Source organism: Poecilia reticulata, chromosome 3 (genome assembly GCF_904066995.2).
Source record: "Poecilia reticulata chromosome 3, P_reticulata-male-v2, whole genome shotgun sequence".
NCBI classification, from domain to species: domain Eukaryota; kingdom Metazoa; phylum Chordata; class Actinopteri; order Cyprinodontiformes; family Poeciliidae; genus Poecilia; species Poecilia reticulata.
In genome coordinates, this window is record NC_088832.1 from 17,948,298 (window position 1) to 17,962,348 (window position 14,051).

The 14,051-nt window shown below is 39.3% G+C and overlaps 1 protein-coding gene across 5 annotated transcripts in view; it reads right to left on the bottom strand.

The window, feature by feature from the left end:
• Window positions 1–14,051, bottom strand: part of sbf2 (SET binding factor 2) — a 118,344-nt gene that overhangs the window by 42,174 nt on the left and 62,119 nt on the right. For all 5 annotated transcript variants that reach the window (XM_017304015.2, XM_008405276.3, XM_008405277.3 and 2 more), the window contains 11 exons: window positions 13,515–13,620; window positions 10,469–10,601; window positions 7,843–7,951; window positions 7,551–7,664; window positions 7,341–7,418; window positions 6,926–7,039; window positions 5,978–6,106; window positions 5,492–5,590; window positions 4,983–5,187; window positions 4,407–4,516; window positions 3,435–3,584 (listed from right to left, as the gene is read on the bottom strand). In XM_017304015.2, coding sequence (XP_017159504.1) covers window positions 3,435–3,584; window positions 4,407–4,516; window positions 4,983–5,187; window positions 5,492–5,590; window positions 5,978–6,106; window positions 6,926–7,039; window positions 7,341–7,418; window positions 7,551–7,664; window positions 7,843–7,951; window positions 10,469–10,601; window positions 13,515–13,620 — 1,347 coding nt within the window. The remainder of the gene's footprint in view (window positions 1–3,434; window positions 3,585–4,406; window positions 4,517–4,982; window positions 5,188–5,491; window positions 5,591–5,977; window positions 6,107–6,925; window positions 7,040–7,340; window positions 7,419–7,550; window positions 7,665–7,842; window positions 7,952–10,468; window positions 10,602–13,514; window positions 13,621–14,051) is intronic.

Here is a 14,051-nt window from a genome sequence, read left to right on the forward strand (position 1 = left end):
AAGACAAATGACATGAGGGGGTCTCAACGGATCATACAAGATAAGAAACTGAAATTTATTCAGGCGCCAGACTATAACTTTACAATAAAGATTTCCACTGCATGCCCAGACCTCCACCCTTGCCTGCCATCTAGCGTGCCTGGCGATAGACCCAGAAGTTGCTCCCTGCAGGACTTCCATAGCATCAAAGGCCTGATCAGCAGGTGACCATACTCTCAGAGGAATGATTCAGACAACCTATTGAATCCAGGGAACAAGGAATATGAGGCAGTTTTGGAGGAAAAAGCAAGTTCAACTGGTACGAGTCCAATGCCAAGATACCTTTAATTTGAAGTTTTATCCTCTTCTTGTTGAGTGTTAATCAATAACTTGAGTTTTTTTTAATCGAAACCATTTTATTTGATGTTTCTGTAATAAACCAGAGGAATTTTTAACCTTTACACTCAATGATATTACTCAGAAACTGCAAGAATTATAGTCATGTTGGATTTCAGGAATATAAAGCTATAAAACATTAGCATGCAAATGGTGAGGGAGTTTGTACTATAAGTAATGGGACGAAGAATGAATTGCACAAAACAAACAGATTTTATTGACAAAGCACGAAAACCAATTAGAGATATTTAACTTTTATTTAGTTGCGAACATCCTAAGAAAACAGTTATGGGAATGAGACTGGGCAGAGATTCCCAGTGTCCCCGGCACATAAAAGGTCATAGCTATCAAGGCCAGCGAGGCAGAAAGGGGGGCCCTGCTCTCACAGCAGGAGAATCATATTTGATCTAAAGCATGCAAAAATCTCATAAAGCAAACACTGAACGAATTTCAAGTCTCTTCAAATGACGGCTACATATACTCTGTTGTTAGGAGTCAGATTTCAGGGCAATAAACGAAAACATGCACAAATTTCATGTCCAAGAACATCTGTGTTTAACGTGTGCTCTGCTCCAGCCGTAGCGAGCTCACGGACTGCGTGCCGTTGGATCCGCTGCGCGCGGACTTTCCGCCTCACAGTAAACTGCGTTTCAGAGTGTTTTTCTGAGCACCATGGTGAGGCCCTCGGCCATGAGAGCGCAGAGGGCTCATAATCCTATCTGACAGGAAATGTTTGAGATGCCACGACACATCCACAGCAGGGCTCATTCCCCCCACATGGCTTGCACAATGTTAATTTCTAAAAGCTGCAGCACTGACCTGTGTGTACAAACACACACTCACACACACGCACGCAAACAAACTAATTAGTGTGCAATGAAATGAGTAAATGCCTAAGCGAAGGTCAGTGCCGTGTGTGATTAATGGCAGAGAAACGGCGCAGGACCTGATTAAAACAGTCTAAACAGAAAAAATGAGTAACATCACTTCATTCCTGATCATGTGTCAACATTTTTTCCTGAAAGACAAAGCACATAAAAGGTATTAAAAAAGTTAGAACGCCACCTTTAAACTGCTGTAAACTGTTATGTCACTTCCTGCAGCTGTGAAAACCTTACAAAGAGAGACATTGATCAAATATAAACATTTGGGGGGGGGGGACTGTTAGCTTGGAGCTCACGACAAATGTTGCGACTGGCCTCAGATCGGTGATGTCACTGCAGATCAATGTGTCATATTAACACATTTTCCAGAAATTGGAATGAGGACAGATGCTGCCATTAGACAAAGAAACATTTTTAACAGCGGACGTCACACACGCAAACAGATCCGCTTGGGACATCTTTTCCTGACGGGGGTATTCTTGCATGACATGGCGTTGAAGGAGAGGTCACTGCAAAATCTGAAACTAATTACTGGCCACGGCATTTTGTATTTATATTTATTCCACAGACCGTCTGCGGCTGACACCCGCATGGCAGAAGAAACTGAACTGAGGGCAGAAACAAGCCTGCCTGGCATCTAAACAAACCTGATGACAAAAACATTCAAAATCAATAAATTAGAGGCACAAACAGACCTCACAGAAAGCCAGACCATCATTTACCCCTTGTTTCGTTTTACAAAAAGTGCACTCTACATCAGATCTCTTCTCCATGTGTTAAATAATTACTTTTCTCCACATATTGCTGTAGATCACTTCTTTTTTCAGCGGGCTGCCAGAAGGAATCATGAAGGGGAAACATTCTTTGAGACTCCCTCAGAAACTCTTTTTTTCTGTATAATTATATAGTCATGACCAACAAATTTCAGGCTCTGCTTAGACATGTTTAAAGTCAGGACCTACACATCTTGAGATAAATACGTTTACTGATAAACTGAAAGCTATTTTTGCATCTTCTTGCACCGATAAAGAGCAATTTGATATGAATTCATATATAAACGACATGTCTAATAGACATCCGCGCCCTCTGCATATTCCTATATTGTTTAGGGGAAAGGAATGCTTGGAATCTGACGCCCCCCCCCCAATAAAAGCTGCACTCAGTGAGGACAGCTTCAGATTAATAAAATCTCTGGAATGAGCTGATTCAGGGCAGTAAAACGTGAAGATCTGAACTACCAGTAAGGACCCGGCTGCATGGGGTGAGTAACGACTCCTTATGAAACATCGCTGACACTTCCACAGGATGCTAAAGAATGGCAGCACCAGGGAGAGACAAACAGTCTGGGGAACAAAAGGGAAAACTATTGTTTCTGAAATGTATTACATGGATAAACATACATGTTTAATTTATTATAAAGATTTTTTGGGGGATGACAAGACTATTAAAGAGATAGTCATTTAATTTTTAAAATACAAAAAATAAACACATCACACATCATTAATACATCACAGCTGAATATGTAATTTTTTTCTGTATTAAATTTTTGTCTGGACATCATCAGATTTTCACAATTAGGCTTTGTTAAATCATGTTGCATTTCATGACTAAACAGGATGTTTTACCTTCTCGCCACAAATGCATTCTCAGACATCTGGAAGACATTCATGTGTCAATGAGCATTTCAAGGTTTTAAAAGGATTACCATTTCAAATTTCCCAATATTTTCAATCTTTCTGTTATCACAGTTTAATGGTCTTTAATTGTTGTTGAACAAATGGCTCCAGACACTTTCCTAACTAAAAACAAGGGTAATATTTTTTTTAATATTTCCCGATATGAAAAACAAAAGAAAACCACAGTGTGACAGGGATTTTCTCAATTCCTCCCAAGTCCGATTTTTTCTAGAAATCAAGTCTCTAAATCGAGAAGTGAAGACCTCCCTCCCCTCCCCAAGGTTCAGATCAAGTCACAAGTATTTGTGCTACAAATTTAAGCCACGTCTCAAGTCTTTCCTGTCAGGTCCAAATCTTTAGTTCATGATATACAGTTTAACTTTAAAATGTTTTAGTAAATACTCTGATGACTTGATGCTTTCACTCAACTAACTGTGAGAATTTCCTATTGGTTTACGCCTTCTCCTGTGTACAAACCACTTACTGTGACGCAACTCACCTGAAGGGCGCAGTTCATCATCCGAACAATGTAGTCGAACTGCTGGTGGTCCAGTATGGCTCTGTTCTGCTGAACGTGGACACTCAGCTCGTCGGTAAGACACTGGCGAGCTGCCTTTCCTTTCAGCGCACGCAGCGCAGCAGGAAGGGTCTGTCGACGCACAGATCCACAAATGAACAAATAAAAAGTGAAGAACAGCCGGAAAATTAAGTAAGTAACTTGATAAGAGAAGTTGCAATTTATGTCTGTAGTTTGTCTGTAGTCTCAGTTGATTTACTCAGTACAACACGTGAATATGGAATATCACGTCCCTGCGCCACTGAAGCCACTTTTAATCACGCCTTTTGGGCAAATAGCATGAAACTATATATCTGTCTGTCATCACTGCCATTACTCGGTTCTCAGGCTCTTCACCTAGCGGAGAATGCCTCTTGGATTCAGCCTGGCTAGCTGATTTTGGGTAGCTCTGAGTTTTTTTGTGAGGCTACTGGAAATTAGTTTATTATGTTTTGGAGTTGGAGGATCAGATCATGTTCTAACAGGTACAAATGTATCCATTGACTTGCTCCATGCTGACCTGCTATCGTGGTTTTTGACCATTTAAGTTGAAAATCTCCTGAAGATGCAGGCAGGGATTATACAACACCTATATGAAACAACTGGGATACACAAAGTCACTGGCAACAATTCATGCGTGTCATTACACAGAGAAGGACGCACAAACTGATGATCTTCTATGCTAAAATATGAATTTACTAAATAAACCGTTTCTGGGGATACGTCCAAAAAGAGTTGATTAATGATCCACGATATCTAGTCTAGTGCCTGTGTCCCAGCTGGGACACATTACAGTGATAAAAGTGGAGAGCTGTCCGCAGCTCAGTGTGGTGTAACTCAGAGGAAAGATGCTCTTGGCTAATAAGCTTCTTTAAAGGACGATTAGCTTCTCTGATGAAAGACGGTGAGAATCACCTTTTCAGTCTCCAGGGTCTTGTTATCAAAGATGAAGGAAATGCAGCTCTTCACCACCTCCAGCCTGCGAGCGCTGTTAAACACTGAGCCACATTTGCCCATAATTGACACTAAGACAGAAAACAAAGAAAGAATTAGCTGGTGGCTAAAAAAAAAAGCTGATACAAACAGGATTACTACATATTTCATATAAAATTCCAGACTCAACTTTCCAGAGCTCCCCAATCCTTTGCGACCATTAAATGTAAAATACAAAAAAATAACTGTGATTTTAAGGAAGGTGAGTGGAAAGAGAATAGAAAGAAGAAAAGTCAATAGGATACGATAGAAAGATAGAAGCAATGAAACAAATGACAAGGAAAGAAAGTAAGGAAATATGCAAAAAGGGATAAAAATAGAAAAGAAAAGTAAGAAGAAAAGGAAGGATGCTAAGAAATAAGAATGGAAATATGGACATGCGATTTAGACAATGGGATAAAGAATAAAATAGACTCTGGAAATACAAATATTTTCCACACTCTTAAATTATTTTTCCTTCTTTGTCCGGATCTGGAAAATACTAGAATAATATCGTACCAACGGGCGGTCCGGCAGGAACAACACACTTCTTCTCCGGTCGCGTGGAAACAGGAGTAAGGCTGTGTTTCACCACACCATCCTGCAGCATCTTCTCCACCTTTTCATCATCGAGCAGAGGAAACGGCACCTGGTGCACGCGCAGGTGGGATCCTTCAGAGGGCCGAGGCACTTTCTGGAAAGCCATGTGGGGGTTGGGATTCTCCTACAGACCAAACACAAAGAAAATCAGAAAAATGATCGAATTTGACTGAAGTGTTTAAAATAAAGTTCAAGTCATCAATGTTACATTCTATTGTTTACCTGCAATGATGTTAACAGGAACTGATAAAAAATCTTATTCACAGCTTATCAATGGTGATGTATGTGGAATTATTCAGTCATCGACAACAATTATAGTTAGTAATGTACGCTCTGAGGAAAATTTATTTCTCACCCCGATGAAAAGTGTCTGCACTTTTTTACCAGAAAGACTGGATCTGTTTTTGTTTTTTGGCATGAAATCTTACATTTCTGAAGAGCTGCTCTGAGAGCTCCCGGATGCGCTTCTGCAGCATGACAGCGTTGGCTTCCTCTTCCTTGAAGCTTTCCACATCTAAGGCCACCAGCTGAAAAGCACAACAGAAAGAGAGAAAGAAGACACACCTGAACTGCCAGGTAAAAAAAAAAAAAAAAAAAATCACATCTCTCTAATGACCTGAATTGTGCTTTGAACTTCTTATATAATTAAATAGATAAATTAAATAGATAAAAGTATAATTGGGAACTGAAGCTGCATGTGCAAGTTATTTAGCATATGTATAATTGTAACAAAAGAAAAGATCAATTTAAGTATATATTTGATAAAGGTAGTTAAAAATACAAAATGTAAATGTAACCGCTACAGAAATAACTAAATAGTAGAACAAGCTGAGCATCAATTACAAATAGCTATTAAGCAACTTGCTGCGTAAACCTTTCTTTAAACCTGTACTTAGTGTTTGGTGGCGCCGTACCTCGTCGAAGAGATCGCAGGCTCGGTAAGGTGGACCTCTCTCCGAAACAAAGCCAGCAAAGGCCATGCCATCCAAAACCTTGGTCAGGAAATCGTTCTCAATGAGGCCTCGCTGGCCCAAGAAGGCAGTCTGGAAAATGTCAGCATTACAGGGGTTACAATTCAACACAGATGGCAGCAATGCAATCCTACTCAGAGATTTACTGCAGAATAAAAAACAAGCACTGTGATCACAGCAGTTTTAGATGTGATCAAATATCCTCACCCCCCCCAAAAAAAAAATCTCTGCAAGGGTTTTTTTTATAGTTGAAAACATGTTATTCTGCACGCACAAAAAAGGGAAATAAATCTAGTTATTATAAATAACTGCATGCAAATGAATTTAATTTTCTTGTGTAATTATTTGTGCTTGTGGGCAGAGGAGATAAAACACTCCAGTCAGAAATTCCAGGCAGCGCTTTAGTTGATAATGTGATCCATGTGGGGTACTTTAAGGATGATGTGCTAATGGGCTACAACGGAGACACCACAGACACGAACAAACAAAAGTCCCGGCACAAAAGAAAATGGCAAACCTAATGCGTTTCATATGGCACTCCACCGGTCGGTCTATGCCCGGGTTTACAGTTCTTCATGCGACACTTTGATAAACAGAAGGATAGCATCGGCGAAAAGTCACGGTTCCCCCCCACATGACACATTTAAAACAATATGCATACTCACGCATGCACACACAAACACAAACATTATACATCCCCTGACAAGTTTATCTGTCAGGTCTTTGTGTAAATCCGCCCACATAGCTCACTAAAACATTCTTGGCAGATTAAAGGAACAATGTGTTTTATGAGGAGAAATTGCTTAACAAGTTTATTTAAGGGGACAAGTTGGAAAATTTGATTTTTGCTTAATTTTTGCCCATGGCAATTCCATACGAGAAACATCTCACCTTGTGAAAGTGAATAACGGGCTCCGAATGGATGCGGATGAGCTGCAGGCAAGACCTGTAGCCCTGGAAGAGTTGTGCAAACAGCCGGAGAAAGACGGCCCTCACCTCTTTGTCCTGGCACGCACACGCAAGCACACGCACACACATATACACGAAAGAATTACTCATCAAAAAACTATGCTACAAATGCAGTCTGATAAGTTAATTACTCAACAGACATGTTGTTTGTCTTTAAGGTAATGGGTTACTGTCAGTGCCCTCACTCCAGCACTGACCTTTTTCTGATAAGAAACTATTTCTGAGAAGAACAGACTGCCCCCCCTGCCTTCAGATGGTAACAGGAGGTCGTCTGCTCTTCAAAATGAGACGTCTTAGGAATCATGAATGTTGCCAGGTCATGGTGTGCATCACTTACCAGGAGTTTGAGGTTGGAGGGTGCAGTGCGTGGCGGAGGAAATGCATTGTCTGCTATCTCCAAATCAGGGTGCAACACCTGAAACAGAAAAATAAAAAAATTAAAAATCTCCTCATCTTTTATTAATTTTCAGTTCATATTTTTTGACGTTCTTTCAAAAGACATGCCTACACAGGAAAATACTGTAAAGCTGTGTGAGCAAAGGTTTACCAGGGACAGAGTAGACTGAGTTTGGTGCAGAAGAGGTTCAGGGAGCAAGGACAGGTGGATGCACTCTGGGATCTTTATAGTTCCTCCATCCAGGTCAGCAATAATAACATCCAGCTGATCAAAATATATGTATATATGAGCAGATGATTTGACTGAAGCAATAAGATAATACAGGTATATCTATCAAGGATGCTGCTGAAAGTCAGACAATAAAAAGAACATAAACTTTTTCTAAATTGTGAAAGTAAAAACTTTAACAAAAAGCTTAAAATCCCTTAACATGAGAACTCACCAAATCCTGGATTTCATTCTGAAACATGGAGTGGACTCCGATGATGAAAGGCGTGGGCGAGCTCAACACCTCCAGCAACCGTGAAGGTAGAATAGGGATGTACGGGTAGCTGAGCATGTAGAGAAAAGACACCGACAATTAGTACATGTCACAAATGCAATCCTATTGATAGAAAACAATTCGTGGCAATGTTGAGATTAAATGTTGCATAATCAAGATTGAAAAAGTAAGAAATCACCTGAGGCTCCATCCAACCCATTTCCCAATCTTGGTAATTAAATATTGTACAAACGTTTGAAAATTTTTAATCAACGTCATTTACTAGAAACCTGTCCTGTGTGACATGGAGTAAAAAAACAGAAAGTATTTAAACAGACATGATGTACATCTTCTCATGTCTAAACACATTTCTGATAATCCCACAACGCCAAAATGACTCAACACTTGTATTGTGCAGCACAGCTGTCTTACACCTTCAAGGCATGTTTTGAAATATGAAATGTTGAGTCATAGTACATTTACAATTAGGCTGCAAACACTTACCTGTAAACAAACCCTTCCAGGAATTTATCAAACTTAAAATTGATACTTTCTAAAACTGGGTGGACAAATAATTTAATAAATCTTCAGTTGAATCTGGATGTTAAAAGGTTCAGTACATCAACTGTAGGTTTATGGATGCATCAAGAATCGTGCAAGATCAAATAAAACGCCTGAAGGATGTTTGAATTTATTAGGCAGCAAACAGTCCCACCTGGCAACAGCCCTAGTCTTGCAACAAAACTACATGTTTACTTTCCATTTTGTGCTCCTCTTTTGTTTTTCATATGTAAAGATATATCATTTCCAGTGTTAGGCCATCATCTTTAATGGCTTTCATACCACAACCTTTAACTAACTGAAGTGTGTTGCAATTTATTTAAACATAAGACCTTGGGATGCAACACTTTATGCAAAAAAAAAAATCAATAACTTTTCACTTCTCCCGTCTTATTTCCTGAATGTGAGCTCAACGCCTAGATGCGCAAAAAATAAAACAAAAATAACTTTGCAGCAGCATTGTTTCAGCAACTTAATCGTTTATGTTCAATGCTACCACAGAGAGTTTTCAAGCACCTAGCCAACAAGTGCTGCTCATGCAAACAGCAACAATCCAGTATGTTGGTTCATCTAGTTTTCAGGACGTTTGCTTGTTTTGAGAGCAAATAAGAGTAAATTAGAAAAAAAATAAGTCCTGACAGCTTTAAACAACCTCTTAGTTAAAATCAGTCCACTACACTTAAACCACAGACTGCCATACGGTGTACCTAACGCCCAACTGACTCATTCTTTTACACAGCATCTCCTAGAGACGGTTATTTTAAAAACAATAAATAGTGGATAATATATTATTATTGTATTAAATTTCGGGGGGGTTTATACAAAACATAAAAGTAAAAAAAAAAAAAAAAAGTGGAAATAGGGATTTTGTGAACTGGTGCAACCCCAATAAAAACACATAAAAAGTAAAGTCTAGTATGGTTTTAACATCCTCAGGTTCAGCGGTATAAATAGTAAAGCCTTGCTGAGGCATCTGAGCTGGCATGCATGCTGTTAGCCAGCCATGACGACGAGAAACTTGGATTAAGGGTCTTGCCAAAGGACACTCGGTCACAGGAGAGGCCAGGATGGAGCTGTGATCGTCAGCTCTGCAAACTGCAGTCCAGCTGTCTATGTGAATACATCTAAAAACATAACCTCAGACTGCTAAAACTGGTTTCACGTACACTGGCTTTGGTGGCATACTCATTTTGCTACATTATTTGCAAAACAAGCCCTTTAATCTTTGCTTCATCAGAATTTTTTTCCCCTCAGGGACTAAATGTCGACTTACTTTCAGGTGTAACAGAATCCACTGTTTTAAAATAATAATATTATGACCATCAACAAAATCTTGCAACATCCAATAAGCACTAGTAGGCTTGTTGCAGTATGTTGCCGCCACTCAGGCAGAAAAACAGGTATTATTTTGGCGCATAACTCAACACTTATGTATGAACATTAATGTCAGAGTCAAATTAACTCACTTGGGCTAACTATAATCTAGTCCGTCTGAAGGGGTCAAAAGGGAACTGATATAATCCAGCAATGTCCTAAATGAGCAAGGATAAAATAAATAATAAAAAGAAACATAATAGCTGGCACTACAGAAAGAAAGACTGTCAGAAAATGGTGGATATTTTGAATAGATTTTAGTCACAGTGCTTTGGTTGATCAATGCTTGCCCTTCACTGTTTATCCAACTGTTTTATATACTTATCAACTAAAAAATATGAAGACACGTATTCAAATCATGACTACAGTTATTTTGAAGAAATGTTATTTGGCAAATCTGGTACAGGAAGACTGATGCATACATCAAGCAGTAAAACAGGACAGAGGAAGTTCTGTTCGGCTTTCTAGAAAAAGGGGAACTTAAGGGAAATAAATTCACAGACAGTGCACTTATGCAACAAAGTTTCTGGAAAGGAATAGGGAGCAAGGTTAATTATCAGGAAGATCATAAGACACATGAATCATAAAAGTCTGTGTTAGTGGAAAGTCATGTGATTATTTGTCTGGGCAGAAAGTTTACGTGCACATTCACCTGTATCTTAGAGGAAACATGAGCGCTTCCAGGGCTCGGCATGCCTCTCCCAGCCTCTGGTAGCTGCTGGAGTGGAACAAAACCTTGTGTTCTGTCAGAACCGCACAAAACAAGCTCAGAACATTTTGGATTCCTGAAAAAAAACAGAAGAACAACAAAAAATCCTGATGAGGCATTTGTTAGAATCTGACTTGTAACCAACTCCTGACTTCCATCATTCTTCAAACGATGCTCATTATGTGTGGAGAACTCTTTTAAACCTAAAAGAAAACCAGATTACAACACCCACAACTCATATGGTGGTTACGTAAATGTCCATCACGGCTTCAAGACATGCTTCTACGATTTTAAATAAACTTGGATCAGTTTGTGAAAGCTAAATCCACCACAGAAGAATCTTCGTAGAAACAAATGGGAACATCTAAAGCTGATTCACCGTGATGATGGCAGAAACTGACATGTGATGTTTGAAACAACTTACTAAAATGCAATTAAAGGGTTCATGACTGTTATTTTTATGGCAGAGAGAGAGTAAAAGCCTCAAAGTTGTTGGTGGGGCCTTTAGTTCAGCAGAGAGCAAGCCACTTCATGTTTCACTGCAAGTCTGTTGAAAACTAAACCACCAGAAAACAAGTTTGCAGCAGAACTTGTTTTCTGCTGCAAATATACATTAAAGTGATAAAATTGAGCTAGAATATTAATAAAATGAAATGTACTGCTGCAGAATATTCCATCTAATATGCATTTAACTATTTACTTGCTTTCTTAAAAGCCATAGCAGAATTCAGTTTAAAATAAGAGATTTAAGATGCTTAACCCAAGAAATTACAGAAATAATAGTTGGAATTGCTGTAATTTCCCCCTCGACTGTTTTAATTTATTCAAAAAGACACAAAAGCTAAAATTATTCAAAACTCATCAGAACAGTTTTCTGCAAAAAAACAAACAAACAAAAAAAAAACAACAACAAAAGGAAATGACATACTCTGATATTTTATAAATAATATTTCAAATACCAGAATGACAATCGGGATGAATTCTAAGTTTATAGTTCCTGTTATTGTTTCCTATCAAGGAACTGACAGACCAATTCATCACACGTTGGAGTGATAAGAAGAGAGGAACCCTGGCAGACATATCCGCACCGCTGGGGGCGCTGGGTCTGAGCGCAGCGCCTCAGTGATAAACAGGAAACACGAGTCCCAACAGATTCTTTCCAACAAATCGGCTTGTTTAACTAGATGGAGTGGAACCGAATTATGTAATTTCAACAGGGTCTTCTTCCACCTTCCATCTTCGTCCATCATTAACACATTTGGCAGACTGGAGGAGCCGAAGTTTGGGTTTGGGAATCAAGGTGAATCCAGGTGTGCACTTATCTCATGGAAACAGCAACGCATTTCCGAGCCGTAAATAAAGAAGTGACAGGCAGAGCCCCCGCAGAAAGAAGCAAAACAAAGGCAACAAACAACAAACAGCGGGGCTGTTGATGGCCCGTTTTGTCTCGACCCCAGTGGGGGATGTACTTCCTGTGCAATGTGACATGTTTGACACGCATTCCTCTCTGGTGACTCTCTGACCTGTGCACACACAGAGCGATATGCCGACCTGCATGTGTACACAGCCGTCCTAATATGGACATAAAAATGACCTAATCAGCGGGGATGAAACAGTCCTTTTTTCTGTCTGTGCATAAGTTATCAATTTATCTTTTCTCACTTGTATGAGTATAGAAAAATGTGTAATAAAAGGAGCCCCATAAAGACAGTACAGAAGCTGCTTTGCTGCTTGCATAGGCAATGTGTTTTTCTGTATGATTATGTAAAAATAAACTTTTTATCAAAAAACATTGACCAAAAATAACAATAACAACAGAAATTGGGGGACAGTTCATTAGTCCCTTTCAAGTTCAAAAATACAGAAAAACCGCATCAAAAGCAAGGCTGAAGCACATTTAAACTCCCAATGCTCTTTAACTGCGCTGCATTATCCTTTATAACCCTGAGAGTTAGCTAAATAAAATAAAACCAGAGTAGCTTTCCCCACACATGTCCAATGGCTGGTAAATTGAGCAAACAAAACTGACTGCGTAGCCCACTTTGCTGATTAATGGAAGGACGTTTATGAGGACCGACTGGCCCGTGGCAGGATTTAATGTCAACATTGTTATGCGTTTCCAGGTTGGCTGAAAATGCATAACCTCAGCATAACCCCAATCAAAACTATTGTGCAAGTATCCCCCATATGCATGTTCTTCTTTCTGTCCAAACAAAAAATAAAAAAAGTATGGTGTTAATGCACAAAGGAAATAGAGGCTGTTCTGGGTCAAACCACATTCCTCTGATCAAATGGGGCCAACTTTCCATTACAGAATAAATTTCAGGTGAATTATACTTAATTTCACCCTGAGCTAACAAATGCATGCTGCAAAAGTGAAATAAGTGTGGTTCTTCACGAATGACCTCAAATACAAATTAATGTTTGATAGCTCACAAACCATGACAGGGTAGAGTGGAGTGACAGATCTTCCCCCTTAAAGCAGCTAAACTAACACCAGATATGAGTCACCGCGGATAAGCCATATAATGCGTTTAACAAAGCACGTATCACCAGCACAAATCCTTTAACTCCACACAATCAAACGTGTTGCAAATCCTATGCAATGTAAAACGTGAAGACTGCTTCAAATCTGGATCATGTGTTCATTTCAATTCATGCAAAATAGGGCATGACTGAAGGGACAAAAGAGAAAATCTCAAAACATTTCTTCAGCAACATAAACTCTTCATGGCTCACAGCGAGTCTCTTGACTGTGCAAATCATGTGACTAAAAGTAAAGTCAAGCTTCTACAAAGGAATAAATGTTTACTTTACATGCAGTAGGCTGTGTTATATTGATTTTTAAAACAACATTTACAAGAAGAGGTTATTTAATTTTATAATTTCTGCATAGTGTATTTATTGGACATTTAGCTACAAGGATACCAAAAGGTCACAATCAGTCACAATGTGTCCTAAATTATAGGATTTCAGAGCCTGGACCCACCTAGCTGCTGGAATAGCAGGGCAACACTCTTGAATGTGACAGGTAATGTGTCGTTCAGAGGTGTTTGGATGAGTTGCCGGTCTCCTGCTCCCAGGCTGAACAGTTTCTGCAAAACGAAGAGGAAAAAACGTGTCAGAAGGATGTTATGGTACGTTTCCACAAGCTTCATGCCTGGTGTCAAACTGCAACATAACCGACAATCAATAAGTCAGATTTAAGGTCAGGTGAACTGTTGTGTTTTTTAACCCAAGAAAACACAACTAGTTGTTTTGTCATGCCTGAACAAATCAGCTGCAGTGGCTGCACAAGAACTTGTATCACAGGTTCTTGTGAACTTTATGATACAAGTTCACAAGAAGAAACAGATCCAGTCATATTAACAAATTTTCGGAAAAGACCTCAGGAATGTTTTAAACAATTGTTCATAATGTCACTGCAACTTTCAAGTCCGTTTGTTGATGTAACCCAACTATCACTGCTGCAACATCTCCACTCTGTGTGTGAGGAAGAAATTCCTGGCTGTGGTCTGTGTAGCCA